Consider the following 14,153-nt stretch of genomic DNA (forward strand, 5'->3'; position numbering starts at 1 on the left):
GGAGAGGCCACAACAGTGAGAGGCCCGTGTACCGCAAAAAAATAAATAAATAAATTTTTAAAAAGTAGGCTCTGGGCTTGATTTGGCCCACGGGTCTAGCGTTTGCCAGCACCTGCTCTAGAGGTGAAGGAGGAGCCATTGGAGACTTAGGGTTTGGACTGGCGTCCACAGGACCGTGAACAGTGAATGATGTGAGTTCAAATCCAGTATTACCACTTACTAGCTAATAACTTAACTTTCCTGAGCCTCAGTTTCTTCATCTGTAAAATGGAGGAAATAACAGTCCTACCTCACTAAGTTGTTCTGAGGATCAAATGAAACAATGAATATGGGTATCTAGCATAACACCTGGCTCAGTGAAGATTTTTTTATTTATAAAGATTGACCATGAATTGCAGGACGCCAGCTGCAGGTGGGACTGGAAGGAAGGAAGGAAGGAGTTGGGGGCTGGGCTGAGAGGTAAGGAGAGGGGCTTTACCACCTGGTGGCAGAGAGAACAAAATTGGTATGGCCAGGGCTACAAACAGACCCACAGCTGCAAACACACACACCTGTGCACACACAGGCACACCAAGGGCATGTAGCCCAACTCCACTGTTCTTAGTGGAACGAGGTTCTGCAGTGCTTTGTCTCTGGCTAAGTGTGTGGCCCATGGACGTGCCGCCCGCAGTTTGGTTTATCAGGCCCCAGCATGGACCAGCATGCCTCGCTAGCACATAGCATACGGAGCTCTGGTCTGGGACCAGTGCTGCCCATCACAGAGCCTGGAGCTCATGGAGACAAGAGGCTTCAGACTCAGGTCAGCTCAAAGACTTTCCACCTGTGTTTCTCAAACTTTAGAAAGTCACCTGGGGGAGGGGTTACTTTAAAATGTATGTCCTAGTTGTAAAGCAACTACGCTCCAATAAAAATTAATAGTAAACAAAGTATGTCCTAGGCCTCACCCAAGAAATTCTGGTTTAGTAAACTGAGAAGGGCCTTGGAAACTGCATTTTAGCAAGCATCCCAGGTCATTTTTTTATACCAGTGAGCTGAGAACCACACTTTCAGAAATAAGACTTTGTCATCTCTGAACGCAGCTGCGTGATGAAACCATGGGATCCCCAACTTTGTCCCTAGAACTGCAGCCATAGAACAGGGTCCACCCCTATCTATTATACTTCCTCCTACTGCTCCTGAGGAAAAGAGAAACTCAGGTTGGATGTCTTGGGGTAACATGACTAATTCTAAAACAGACGTGAAGATTTTCCAGGGCACTGCATTTACCCAGGAATTCTTTACCATCACCCAGAGAAGAGGTGATGCATTGTCGTCAGTCCATAAGAAAATGTGAATAGTTACTCTTCTCAGAGCATTTTGGTTGAACCATCCGAGTGCAGTCTATTCCAAGTCCCATTTCCTTTCCTCCTAGCCAGCCAAGAAGTCCGTGCCCATTTCCTGCTTCTTAATCCTAGAATACTCCTAAAAACTGAGCTGCAGGCTATTGGGGGAGCAACGGCTGTCATCTGTTTTCACAGTTTCTGGATAAAAACACAAAACAAAACACGTGGCTTTGCACACATAGACATTCAATAAATACTTGCTAAGTGAGTGACTGAATGAATCTGTGATGAGTTGGACGGGTTGACAGGGCACATAAAACATACTTAAAGCCATGAATTGGGATGACTTATAACTGAAGATACACCTCTACTACTGAAGGTCTTTCAATCTGGTTGGGCGGAAGAAGACCAACACAGATCATTAATAAAAGGTGAGCAGAACCCAAACTACAGAGTCACTCGCTACACACACACACACGTACAGTTGATCTAAATAAATGTTGTTCCTTCAAATCAGCACCTTGAGAGGCCTTATGAAATTATTCCAGTGACACTGTCAGTCCTCAGAACGTGTTGTGTTGGCATCTCATCTTTAGAAATTGCTTCAAGAGTCAGTTTGCTTTATGGTCACACCTCATTTTTGACCCAAAGAGATGATTTAGCATGGTCAGTCCCCTCATTCCCAGATTTGGTTCCAAATGATTTTTGATGCTTCCAGAAATCAAATGAACCCTCAGAGGACAAAAACCTGTCATCCATGAGATTATTCAAAGGCTCAGAAGAGAATATTGAAAATGGAATTCCAAAGCATGATCTAAGGAATGGCAGAATCATTGGATCAAATGTGTAAATTCTCACAAAAGACAGAGCCCTGAAGGGGCAAACCTACTCAGGGCAGATCAGGAGACTCACTCAACTGCCCTCAGTGAAGAACCCAATCCAGCTGTTCTCATCCTGAGCAAGTGGCACAGACTGGCCAGATGCCCACCAAACCTGGTTCCTCATCTCCGTGAGCACAGAGCTGGCCCACGTTTCCCAGCCAGCCTCTTAATGGAAAGTGGAAGGAAGTGATATGAGCCCGCTTAGCATCCTCCCTTTCTTCTCTCACCTGCCAACAGGGTGCTGAGAATTCAGGGGAAGATTCTGAGGGCCTAGAAGATGTTCAACTACAAAACAGAATGACAGTGGTCCCTGAACGACAGTGTGGGGCAGAGCTCCCCTCCCGCTTCGGACTTGTATCAGACTGGAACAGAAGCCAGAAATAAATTTATGAAGTGTCAAGTCACTGAGATTTGAGGGCTGTTTGTTGCAGCAGCAAGCCCACCCGGACCAATACAGACACACAGAGTTACACAGAGCTGCCCGTCTGCCAAGCAGTTCACTTAAAACTTGACACTGCCGTTGCCAGTGTCTGTCCTTGTGACTTTCAGTTTGGGGTTCATATTTGAACCTCAGCCTCTTAACACATATGGTCTATGTCACATTGCACAGATCACCATTCATCGAGCCCTCTTGCTGGCTGCTGGGGGATGACTGCTAATCCTTTGAAATGCTACTCACCCTCAGGGCTGCCCAAAGTGAATCTGATGTAGACCACATGGCCCGTAATTTAAGCCAGTCTTCACATGTGGTAAGTCCAGCTTCTTTTTATAGAGAGGCGTCTCTAACAAACACAAACAGTCAGGGAAGTGCACACACACACACACACGTGTGTGTGTTTTCAAAGAAACACAATTTTCCCCTTTTTTCTGGTTTTTTCTTTTTTTTTCTGGAGTAAAACTTGGAAGAAAAGAAACACAATTTAAAAAGGGAGAAAAAAAACAGGCTCTCCATTATTTTAGAGATTGCCATTTATTTCTGGAGTAAAACTTGGAAGAAAAGAAACACAATTTAAAAAGGGAGAAAAAAAACAGGCTCTCCATTATTTTAGAGATTCCCATTTAGAGAACCGCTCTGCCTCTTTCAGAAGGAGGCTGTGGCCACCCTCACCTCTATGAATGGTGGTGAGTCGTCAACCACTATCTGCCGTCCACTCACCTAGCCCAGCAGCCTAGGGAAGAGGTAAGGGCACCAGCCTTGGTGCTGCGAGACAGGCTGCGCGCCAGCACAGCCAACTGCGGACCCCTCGATGCTGGTGGGCCTTTCTTGCCGTCTGCTTCACCCTTTACTTGAATGTGACCTTCCCCTCCAAGAAGAGTACCTTGTCAAGAGTCAGGGGCTTACACCTCTACTTCCTTCCTCAAACTAACAAACTGGCATCCATTTTCCCTTGTGAGCCCCTTCAAAGGAGCCCAGGAACACCTCCCAGATGCAGGGATGCTGAGCGGTGTGTGGAGAGTACAGATGTCTGCATTTCGCTGTCTGCAGAGAAGTGCAAACAGTATGGACTAACACAGACCATGCAACCACCACTTCTGATCCTCTCCTCCAGGGCATCCATGTAGACACGGAGGGGATAAGACACAGCAGAAAGCGGGTTATCTGCTCTCGAGTAAGCCTTGGTTCAAAAGAACTGGAGAGTGGGATAGGTTTCCTGATGTTTAAGAAAATTCCCCAAGGCTCTGGGAAGGGAATGGAGAAGGCTGAGAGCAGTGGTATAGGGACGTGGCCAAATGGGTCTGATTAGCCAAGGGAGTGGAGAGGGAGGCAGAGCTGAAACGGTGGTCAACAAGTGGTGACTACCAGCTCCCCGCACCCTGGCTACGCATGCCGCAGAGTCCCCGCTGATGGCTGGAGGAGAGGTCCCACTTTGCCTGCCGCTGCCAAGATATAGCGTGGCCTGCTGAAGCAGGAGAACTCCACCCTGCTCTGAAACTTCAGGCTAGCAGATGCCAAGAACCACTGCAGTTCCCACTGATTTTTTTTCTTTCTGTGTTGCCCACATTAAGTGACATGGAATTAGTAGGGGTGGTGGGAGAACACTTATGACACCGCCTCCACCTTGACTTCCTCCAAAAAAATGTGAGTCTCACTTTACTAAGTACTCACAAATTCACTTGGAGGCAGGCAGGAATTGTAATTCCTATTTTACAGAGAAGGAAATCAAGGCACAGAGAAGTTAAGAAGCCTACCCAAGGTCACAGAGCTAGTAAATGGTGGCGCCAATCCCCAGATCCTATGTAACAGTTACTTATATGGCCAAAGGAACTCTGCAGATGTGATTAAATTAAGGCTCTTGAGATGGGGAGATTATGCTAGATTATCCAGGTGGGCCCATCTAATCACATGGGTCCTTAAAAGCAGAAGAGGGAGGCAGGAGAGTTAGAGAAGATGTGATGACAGAAGCAGAGGAGGGAGACAACGGGACTGCGGACTGCTGGCTTTGAAGATGGAAGGGGCAACCACCAAGGAATGCAGGCAGCCTCCAGATGCCGGAAAAAGCGAGGAAAGAGATTCTCCCCTAGACCCTGCAGGAAGAACCCAGCTCTGCTGATGCCTTGATTTCGGCCCCGTGAGACCCATTTCGGACTTCTGACCTCCAGAGCTGTAGCAGAGTACTTCTGTGTTGTTTTAAGCTACTAAGTTTGTGGCAATCTGTTACAGCAGCAATAGGAAAGTAGTACATCAGGACTGCCGTGTTCTAATTGTTTTGCTCCTATCTCCACCCCACTCCTCCCATCAATAACCCACACCCACCAGGCACTGGGACGGCTGGTACTCAGCATACAGGGAGTGGGGGGGAGGGGCCTCTGGGAACCTCCAATGACCAGTCCCTGCCCCTGCAAAGTTCAGGGCTGGTTCCTCTTCCCCTCCTCCCATGTGCTCTGACCTCAGGAGGGACGCCCCCCACTGGCCCTCTCTCCCCTCCCCAGTAAGGAGAGCAGGAACGGCAACACAATGTCAGCGAAAGAGCAGATCAAAGGTGGATTGTTTCTGAGCCTGGATCACGCTCACTGAATTCATACAAGGGTCTTCTGGTAAAGCCCTAGAAAAGGCTGAGGATGGATTTTTATGATCATTCTTCAGCTTTACCTCCTCATTCCCGTAGCACACACAGAGAGGTAGCAAACCCCTTCCAGACCTGACCCTTGCCTGCCTTTCCAGTACTTCCCCTGCCTTGCACTGCCCCACCCGGACACTCTTGAAACCCTCAATTACCCTTCAGCCCCCAGACACCTCTGATCGTGCTGATCTCTCTATTGAGAACGGCCTGCCCCTCCTCTCTGCCCATGAAGTGCTTGAATGAGGTCAGATATGTCCTCCTCCAGGGAGCCCTCCCTGACTACTGTCAGAATGGCTTAGAGCTCCTCTGTCCACCCACAGACCCTGTGTCTGCCTCTGTCAGTACTCTCACTGCTACTGGGGTTCCTTTAGCTCTCCTCACTTTCCTCCTCCATGGAGAGGATGGAGCTACCACCCAAGCTCCCTCCTGCTTTACCAGAGGCAGAGGGAACATCTCTGCCCCCACCACCAGTCTACCAGTCAGTATTAGCTCCTCCCCATGGGAGGGGGGAGGCCAGTCTGAATGGTCAGGTCTGGGGCCACAGTTCATTGGCAGGTAGAGCCTGGAGCTGAAAGGTGATCACTTTATGATCTCTGCCCACGTGTTATTGGGTGATGAGCCCAGCTGGTCATTCTCTCTCTTGATTCCAGCTCCTCAACCAAGGGTCTGAGAGAAGTGGATTCTTAGATTCAAGAGGAAGAAAGTTAGACATGACAGGCTTTGCTTCAACCTTCTGACCTCAGCTGCTACCACCCTTATACCCCCGTCCAGGTATCAATACGTAAACTGGCACAGTGTTTCCCATCCTTAAACATACTTCCTCAATCAGAAACCTGGACGGAAGGTAGGACGATGAAAGCCAGAACCTCAAACTTCCACACTGACTTATAATCGTTTGTGCAGGATGCACCCTATTGTGTAGGTCAGAGGACTCGTTAGCTTGACTCCCAGAGACATCTGAGAAAATGACCCCTGTTTCTGGTTCCTAGTCCTGAGTTCAAGAATGCTCTAGAACTGGGCGGTGCTCACCTTGAAAGTTTGAGGGTGGTGACTGAGGAGTTAGTTCATTTCTGTCTGAATGGCCTGCAACTGTATTTTTACATTACAAAGCTCTGAGATTGGTGAGGTGTACTCGGCTCAGGTGAGGTGGTCGGAGGCACGTGTACAATTGCCCCAGCCATGGATGGGTGCGTGGATGGGTAGACCGATGGCTGGTCAGAGGGTGGGTGGATGGCTGAGTGAATGGATGGATCAATGGGTGAGTGGGTAGATGGTTAGATGGCCTGGTGGATAGATGGATCATTAGACGGATAAATTCGTAAACAGTGTGGCCTGAAGGGAGACATTCGTGGTCCCAGAAGATCTGATGTGACCCTCACTCCTTCCGACGTTTCCCTACAACTGTGCACTCCTTGGTTAGACCTTTAGTCTAGGGATCCCTCCCTTTGTCTTTTTAAGGAAATGATGCTAGTGTCACTGCCAAATATCCTGACTGTGCTGGCCCTTTTAGCATTCTTTAGATAACCGAACTCTCTCTGAATGATCCAGTGTCATCTGTCTCACTTCTCTGACAACCTGAACTTACTGCTGACCTCCGGCATACACGGACAGTACACGATACCTCTTATATGCCACCTCAGATCCTCTCCGCCCCACCTGATTCTGGAGCTGAGGCTGGTGCATCTCAGCTACCACCATAGCAACCAGTTCTGCCAGGCTCCAGTCAATTTAACGCACACAAACCCAACAGTGCCTCATGTCCACAGAGTAGCTGCTTGCAGCAGAACTCGCTAGGTACTCACACAAGTTCAAATCACAAGCGTGGGGTGGCGGGGGCGGGGCGCGTGTTAATGCCCCTCAAGGTTAGCCTTTGACTATGGGAAACAGGAACCAGTGGATGAATTCTCATCCCTTCCTCCCTCTGCAAAGGGGTCATGAGACACGGGTATTCCTATCATCTCTCAGAAGGGTCCTCTGAGACCAAGTGTTCCGTTGCACATGATACTAAAGGGCCACTAACCCAATGTCATGCCTCCTCACCTGTTCCACTCTTTTCTCTCACTCCTTCCCTGAATGTACCCCCCCAGTAAAGCAATAGCACATAAACTTCTGCTTTCTGGGGAGCCCAGGCTAAGACTCCGTTACTGCTTTACTGATTACTATTACTATTTATACAATATAGTTTTGTTTAAATACAAGATATTTGGACCTAAGTAGAGGTTCGAGTGTTTAGCCTCTGCCATTTCGGTACCCCCAACACCGAGTCAAATGCTGGAATTCTCTCTCATACCCATTCTTCTCTTACTCTTTTCCATAAAGTTAATCACATTGGGAAAGTTCTCATCTTGGATACTTGAATCTTCTGCTGTATATGGTTTTCAAACCCACGACCATCTTTTTCAGAGGGGATAATTTTTTAGCTTGTTATCCAGGATTCAGAAGAGCAAAAAGCTGAATCAGTAAAGCCTTCTGTGGCTGGCTGAAAAATGACTCCCCCCAATATAGCCACCGCCCAGTCTCTGTTACCTGGGGATGTTTCCTCATTTGCCAAGGCCTTTGCAGGTGTGATGAAGTTAAGACCCTTGAGAGGAGGAGATCATCCTGGATTATCTGGGTGGACCCTAAATGCAATCACATGTATCCTTATAAGAGGGAGGCAGAGGCCCACGTCAGGTGCACACAGGAGAAGGCAGTGTGGTCACACTGAGAGAGATTTGAAGGTGCTGGTCTTAAAGATGGGAGTGATGTGGCCATGAGTCACAGAATGCCAGCAGCCACCAGAAGCTGGAACACGCAAGGATCAAATTCTCCCCTAGAGCCTCTGGAGGGAGCAGAGTCCTGCTAACACCTTGATTTCAGCTCAGTGATACCGATTTTGGACATCTGGTCTCCAGAACTGTGAGAGAATAAGTTTCTGTTGATTTAAGCTACTCAGTTTGTGTAATTTGTTACAGCAGCTACAGGAAACTAGTGTGGCTTCTTCTTAAAAAGGGCCTTCAGAGAACACTAACTCAGCCCTTCATGAATATTGTCTTTAATGATTTCCCACATGCCTATAGTTAACTCAGTGTTTGCTTTCTTTACATTGTTTCTAATGATGTTTGGAAGTCTGGTATTTAACCCCAAAGGTGCATGAACAGTAATTATAAACTAGATCTCACTGTGAACAGTAAGCGTAAACTATCAACAGATCTCACTTTCTAAGAGAGAAGGTTGAGACCTAACTGGCCCCTAATCATGACATTCCCACCACCAACTTACTTTAAGCCCGTTTCATCCAACAGGTCAACATTTTTCAAAATGGTGTCCAAGGGTCACCTATGTTGAGTCACCTGAGGCACTCATTAAAAATGTAAAGTCCATGGGGCTTTCCTGGTGGCGCAGTGGTTGAGAGTCCGCCTGCCGATGCAGGGGACACGGGTTCATGCCCCGGTCCGGGAGGATCCCACATGCCGCGGAGCGGCTGGGCCCATGAGCCATGGCCGCTGAGCCTGCGCGTCCGGAGCCTGTGCTCCGCAACGGGAGAGGCCACAACAGTGAGAGGCCTGCGTACTGCAAAAAAAAAAAGAAAAAAGTAAAGTCCACGACTCACCCCCAAGCTTCACCTCCAGTATTGAGCTGCAGAAATGTGCACTTTTAACAAGCCTCCCAGGTTTCTTAGCACACTGACTTTGAGAAGCTCTATTACAGAAGAAAGAGGTCAGAACTGATCCCTCCATGGTTCAGTGGTGAAACCACCAACTCTGGGCCAGGGCTGAACTCATGTAGGCACAGCCAGGGCCCTGGCCCCCAGACTGGATGCCTGTGATGAATGCCACACTGAGCTCATAGAGGAACCAAAATTGTCCTGTCCCCTCATGTGTTCATACTGCAAAACAGCTGCAAAGGTGTCCAGAGCGCGGGGCACCACATGTGCTTTTGAGAATGTTGAGTCACCATTAAGTAATTCATGGTAACTTAACTTTTTAATTAAAAAGACCTTCACTAAACAATAATAGCTTACAAATGCATGTACCTTTTGATCTTGCAATTCCACTTTCGGGAGTTTATCCTAGAGATATTCGTCATGCTTGTACATATGAACACGATTATTCACTGCAGAACTGACTGTAATAGTAAAAGACTGGAAACAATCCAAACGCCATCATCGTGGAACTGATGAAATAAATTATAGCACATTCATATAATGAAAAAGAAGGGGGAAACGGCATATGTATTGATATGGAAATGTCTCCAAGATAGATTGTTAAGAGGAAAGGCAAGGTACAGAACACATGTATGATATGCTACCTTTTGTGGATGAAAAGGGAGTAATAAAAATCCACATTCCTATTTGCTTGTACATTCGTAACGAAATGTGGGGAGCGTTATCTAAGAAGAGTGGTTATCTCTGGGGTAGGGGGTAGGAACTGAGCAGATGACAAACAAGGATGGGAGGGAGACTTTTCACTACATATACGATTCTACTTTGGGGTTTGGAACCATGTAAGCATATTATTTATTCAAGGAATAAATAATAAAATAAAAATTTAAATAACCATTTATTGTGGCACTCAGAACAAGCAATCTGGTCTGGACACCTGCAAGTCTTGGGGTCCACATGGAGCCCTTCAGACTGGAGGCGTGTTTCAGGGGCCACCGCCATTGCAGTGGGTCCCCTGGTTAGCCGTGGTGCTCCAGACCAGAATGCACATTTCCATCATCCAAAATGACAGGGGGAGGACAGGTCTTTGAGTTTCTTACCAAGGAGAACCAGCTTCACAAAGGTTCTGGGATTTGGGTCCACTGTACCCTGGACAGCTACATGAGGGGAGGGTCCCAGGCTGCCTAGTACTGACGACTCAGAACTCTAGTACAGAGGCATCATCAGCTGTTCCCGGCTCACGAGGGAGGAGTGGTGATAGCGATCCCGGGTGGCGAAGTCTGCGTTCTCCTAGGTGAGCTGAGTCATCTCCATGTCAACCCTAGCCAGGGACGGCGCCAAAATTACCTGCTCTTGGTGGGATCGCAGGTTCCTTTGGTGAGAGAAACACGGAGGACGGTCAGAAGGAAAGACCAAACGTTAACCAGTGGCGGTAAGTCTCCTCTGGGATGGAGAAATGATTTGCAAAAATGTCGTGTTTATTAATAAACATGTATTAAACAACATAACTGTTGAAAGCTATATGTACAATACTTCAATGAACCCGAAGTATGAGACATAAGCATCAAAGAGTGAAATTTACCTTCTTTTAGTAGAAATGTATAAAACTATAAAAATAACCTTCCAAATGCTGTTGTGTTGGGGCTCTGTAGCTTTACTTGGCTTTCTTGTCAAATGAAATAATGGAATGGAGAGGCTGGAAAGCTGAGGTGAGGAGAAAGAGAAACCTTCTCTTTGGTTCACTGGAAAGAAAGTTGAGGGAGGAACGATTTCCAGAGCCGAGGTTTACAGAGCAAGCAGCTACACGGTCAAGTGCAAGGGCTTTTGGTACCAAGCTCGCCTAAGGCAAAGAGCGAGTCCCAATACGGATGCCATTGTCACTGAAGGGTCCGCAGAAGAGTTGGAGTTGGAATCAACTGGTAAAGAAACATGCTAGCGATGCGTGAAGAATCTGCTGACAGCAGAAAGGAGTAAGGAAAGACCATCCTGGCAGCCAGGGTATCTATAGAAGACAGAGACAGTCACAGCTCTGCCATGAATCAGGCTGGTGGCCTCAGGCAAACCTCTTCACCTCCTCGTGCCTCTATTTTCTCACCTTCTCAGGCCCCTTCTAGTTCCTTCCGCCTATGCTAGGTCCTGAAATCACACCTTAGGCACAGATTTTTCTCTTAAAACTTTGCCCTGAGAGAATCATTTGCTTTATAAGTAGCAGCGCTCAACTGTTTAAATAAGGAATATATTTATTTGATAGTTGTAAAAAACTGGTAGAAACCTTGTTATAAATCTGTGGAACTTAAGCAGAAAGCTTCACTGACTAGAAAACCGTGCTGTTACAGGAGTTTGGATCACACGACTAAGGCTTTGCAGCTGCTTGTTTCTTAAGGTCAGGCTTAATTTCACATAATTCTGGGAACTGTAGGTGTAACAGAGGAAGTAACAGCCAAATTCCTTCGCCCAAAACACCCTACAATATTCTTCTTCTTTGGTTTTGAAGAGCATCTGGGGCAACAGGTGTGAAAAACACTCAAAATTACAAAAGAGAAAACACAGCTACCAATTTCTACTTTTAAATGGATCACCATTTCTTAGTCCTTTCACCCTCCTGAACAACCATCACAAAATATCGCTCAGTCACCATGATGAGGCCAGCAAATCTGACACTGAGACTTAGCTGAGGCCTCCACCAACCACTCCACAAGCTCACAGAGCTATGAATAGTGTGGACTAGGTTCTCTTCCAGCCAAAGTACTGCCCTTTTCTAAGAATAATCTCCTCCTAATACATTCTTCTTTCCACATTGCGCAACAGTGATCTCAGAGGTGAAATTCCAGAAATTCAGAGTCCAAAAAAGAGTAGTGACCTCCCATGGTCATTTGCAAAGCCTACAATACCTAAAAACATTCATGTAAAATCAGATAAGGCCAAATACTCTCAACCACACACCAGCTGTAGCTCCAGAATCTGCAGGCAGCTTTCACACAGAATCTATTTCCACTTAAACTCTACTTGCCCTCAGGCCTAGGAGGCTGAGGAAAATGGATCAGTGCTGTGATCTGAGTCACCCAACCTGGTGCCTCAGCCTGGAAGAGAGGCAGAGAGGTGACACACCCACACCACAGCTCCATACAGGACATTTAGCCCAGCTTCCAAGCAAACAGCAGGGAATTACCCCCCTACACACCACTCTCCCTGCCAGCCCTCTCCCTGTTGGTTTCCTGCTCCTTTCATCATCATTTGATGCTGGATCTAGCAGCCAGCCTTCATTTCTTGGGCCAACTTGAACAGATTGGCAGTGCTTATAAAAAGTTGTCTTAAGAAGGATTCTTGGGAGGGAGAAATGGGGAGTTATTGTTTAATGGGTATAGAGTTTCCATTTTGCAAGATGAAGCATTCTGGAGGTGCTTGGAGGTGACGGCTGCCTAACAGTATGGATGTACTTAATACCATTAAACTGTATACTTTAAAAAATTCTATGGTATGTGTGTTTTACCACAATAAAAAAAAAATGGGGAAAAAAATTCTGAACTTACATCTGGGATCAATGGGAAAGGGTCCCATAATCCATCAGCAACGTCTGGGCGTGGAAGGTGGAAATATTGGCAAGGGCAACCCAGACTTCTAGAGTTTCAAAAACAAACCAGCAAAATGAAACCAAATAAACACTTAGTTGGGTTCTGCCTGGATTTTCCCAGCCTGTAGCTTTGGCCCCTCACTGATATTGAAAGGGGAGGGAGGTAATTTCCAGAGTCTTGAGGCCTTCAAAGGTGAGGACGCATTGGCACTGGAAGGGTAGAGGAGGAAGAGAGAGATTAGGGCACTCATGAAAGCTTACCTTCCCTGTGAGGCCTTCTCCTGTTTCTCAGGAAAGTCTGTTCTTCCCTTTCCCTGAATATTTGAACACGGAGGTCCCACAGAAATCCTGCAGGATCGCTACTCTGTTTCTGTACTTGGCCTCTGCACTTTCACCAATACAGTCATGTCAACTACCTCTGACTTGAGATGGAAGAATGGGAGTTCTCTGGGCCTTGGTCTTGTGTGTGAGTACTAACGCTAGTGTGTCTTAGACTGTGAACTCACTGAGAGTAACTCTCTGGACTTATATCACTCTGCAACCAGATTCTAAAGAAAGCCTCTGTTCATGATTCCTGAGGATAAGAAGACAAGAAGACATGGGCCAAAGGAAGCTTCTGAGAAGCTAAAGCAGGGAGGCTGGGTGGTGGAGGGCTGTGAGGAGCAGTCTGAGTTTCCTTGAGGTTCTCAATCGTCAGGTATTCACACCACAGTTCACCCAAGCCCAGCAAGAAATGAAACACCCTTAGCACATCCCAGCCCCTCATCCTGGCCCCAGATTGGCACAGACCTGTAGGAGGGGATCAGAAGAGACCTCATCCATCTGAAAAGGCTGAAGTTGGAGGCTATACCTGCAGGGAAGAAATAGACATAAATATTTATGAAGGCTCTACGTATGCATCTAGAATCCCAGGTTTAATGGGATAAATATACATCCCCTGACACACACACAAGAGCACAAAAAAACCTTTTTTCCTTTTTCAGTCTAACCAAACAACATCCATTGTAATACTCTGACAGCAACCTGCAGGACTTCATACTTATATGTAGTTTCCAAACGTTGATTTCCAAACTCCAGAATCCCAAGAAAGAAACGGAATGCATTTACAGAGAAAGCAGCACAGGACTTGCTAACTTCAGTCTTTGGAATTTTTAATTTTTTAAAATTTTGATAATTTTTTTCCTTAGATTCAAACTGATTATGTGTTTAAGTAGACACTATAAAGTCCCCTACTAGACCATACACTCTTTGAGGCCAGGAAGCACATCTTTTTCATCTGGTAACACACACAGCACAACAGCCACAGGATCTGGCCCTTAGGAAGTTTTCTTCAGGTGCTGGGTGAATCAAACAGTGCCTGTGGAATAGCATGTGGAAATGTTAGTGCTGAAGTCTGAAGTGAGATTGTTGTTGACAGTGACCAAATATCCTGACATCAGACGCACTGTGGTTTGAATATGGTTTATCAACTTTGTTTAAAAAGCTTTTTATTTAAACTCATTTCTCCTTTGGTGTGAGTTTTTTAAAAATCTCACAAAATGAATTATATATAACTTTAGGAAAGCAAATGAAATGTAATTTTATAAAGTGCTTTTCCAAATTATATATACTCACTCCACCATATTCATATTTTATATATATATGTGAGTGTGTGTGTGTGTATAAATATATATA

General features: G+C 46.4%; 2 protein-coding genes across 2 annotated transcripts in view; both read right to left on the reverse strand.

Moving 5' to 3' along the window:
* Positions 1 to 8,594, reverse strand: part of LOC112406076 (protein HEG homolog 1-like) — a 54,047-nt gene extending 45,453 nt beyond the window's left edge. The window contains exon 1 of the mRNA XM_024754741.1: positions 8,527 to 8,594. The gene's annotated coding sequence lies outside the window, so the exon portion shown is untranslated. The remainder of the gene's footprint in view (positions 1 to 8,526) is intronic.
* A 1,399-nt stretch (positions 8,595 to 9,993) lies between these two features.
* Positions 9,994 to 14,153, reverse strand: part of SLC12A8 (solute carrier family 12 member 8) — a 132,794-nt gene continuing 128,634 nt past the window's right edge. The window contains 2 exon segments of the mRNA XM_024754763.1: positions 9,994 to 10,280; positions 13,269 to 13,329. Of these exon segments, the coding sequence (XP_024610531.1) occupies positions 10,115 to 10,280; positions 13,269 to 13,329 (227 nt within the window). The 3' untranslated portion in view covers positions 9,994 to 10,114.

This window comes from Neophocaena asiaeorientalis, unplaced genomic scaffold (genome assembly GCF_003031525.2).
Source record: "Neophocaena asiaeorientalis asiaeorientalis breed wild unplaced genomic scaffold, Neophocaena_asiaeorientalis_V1.1 scaffold423, whole genome shotgun sequence".
NCBI classification, from domain to species: Eukaryota; Metazoa; Chordata; class Mammalia; order Artiodactyla; family Phocoenidae; genus Neophocaena; species Neophocaena asiaeorientalis.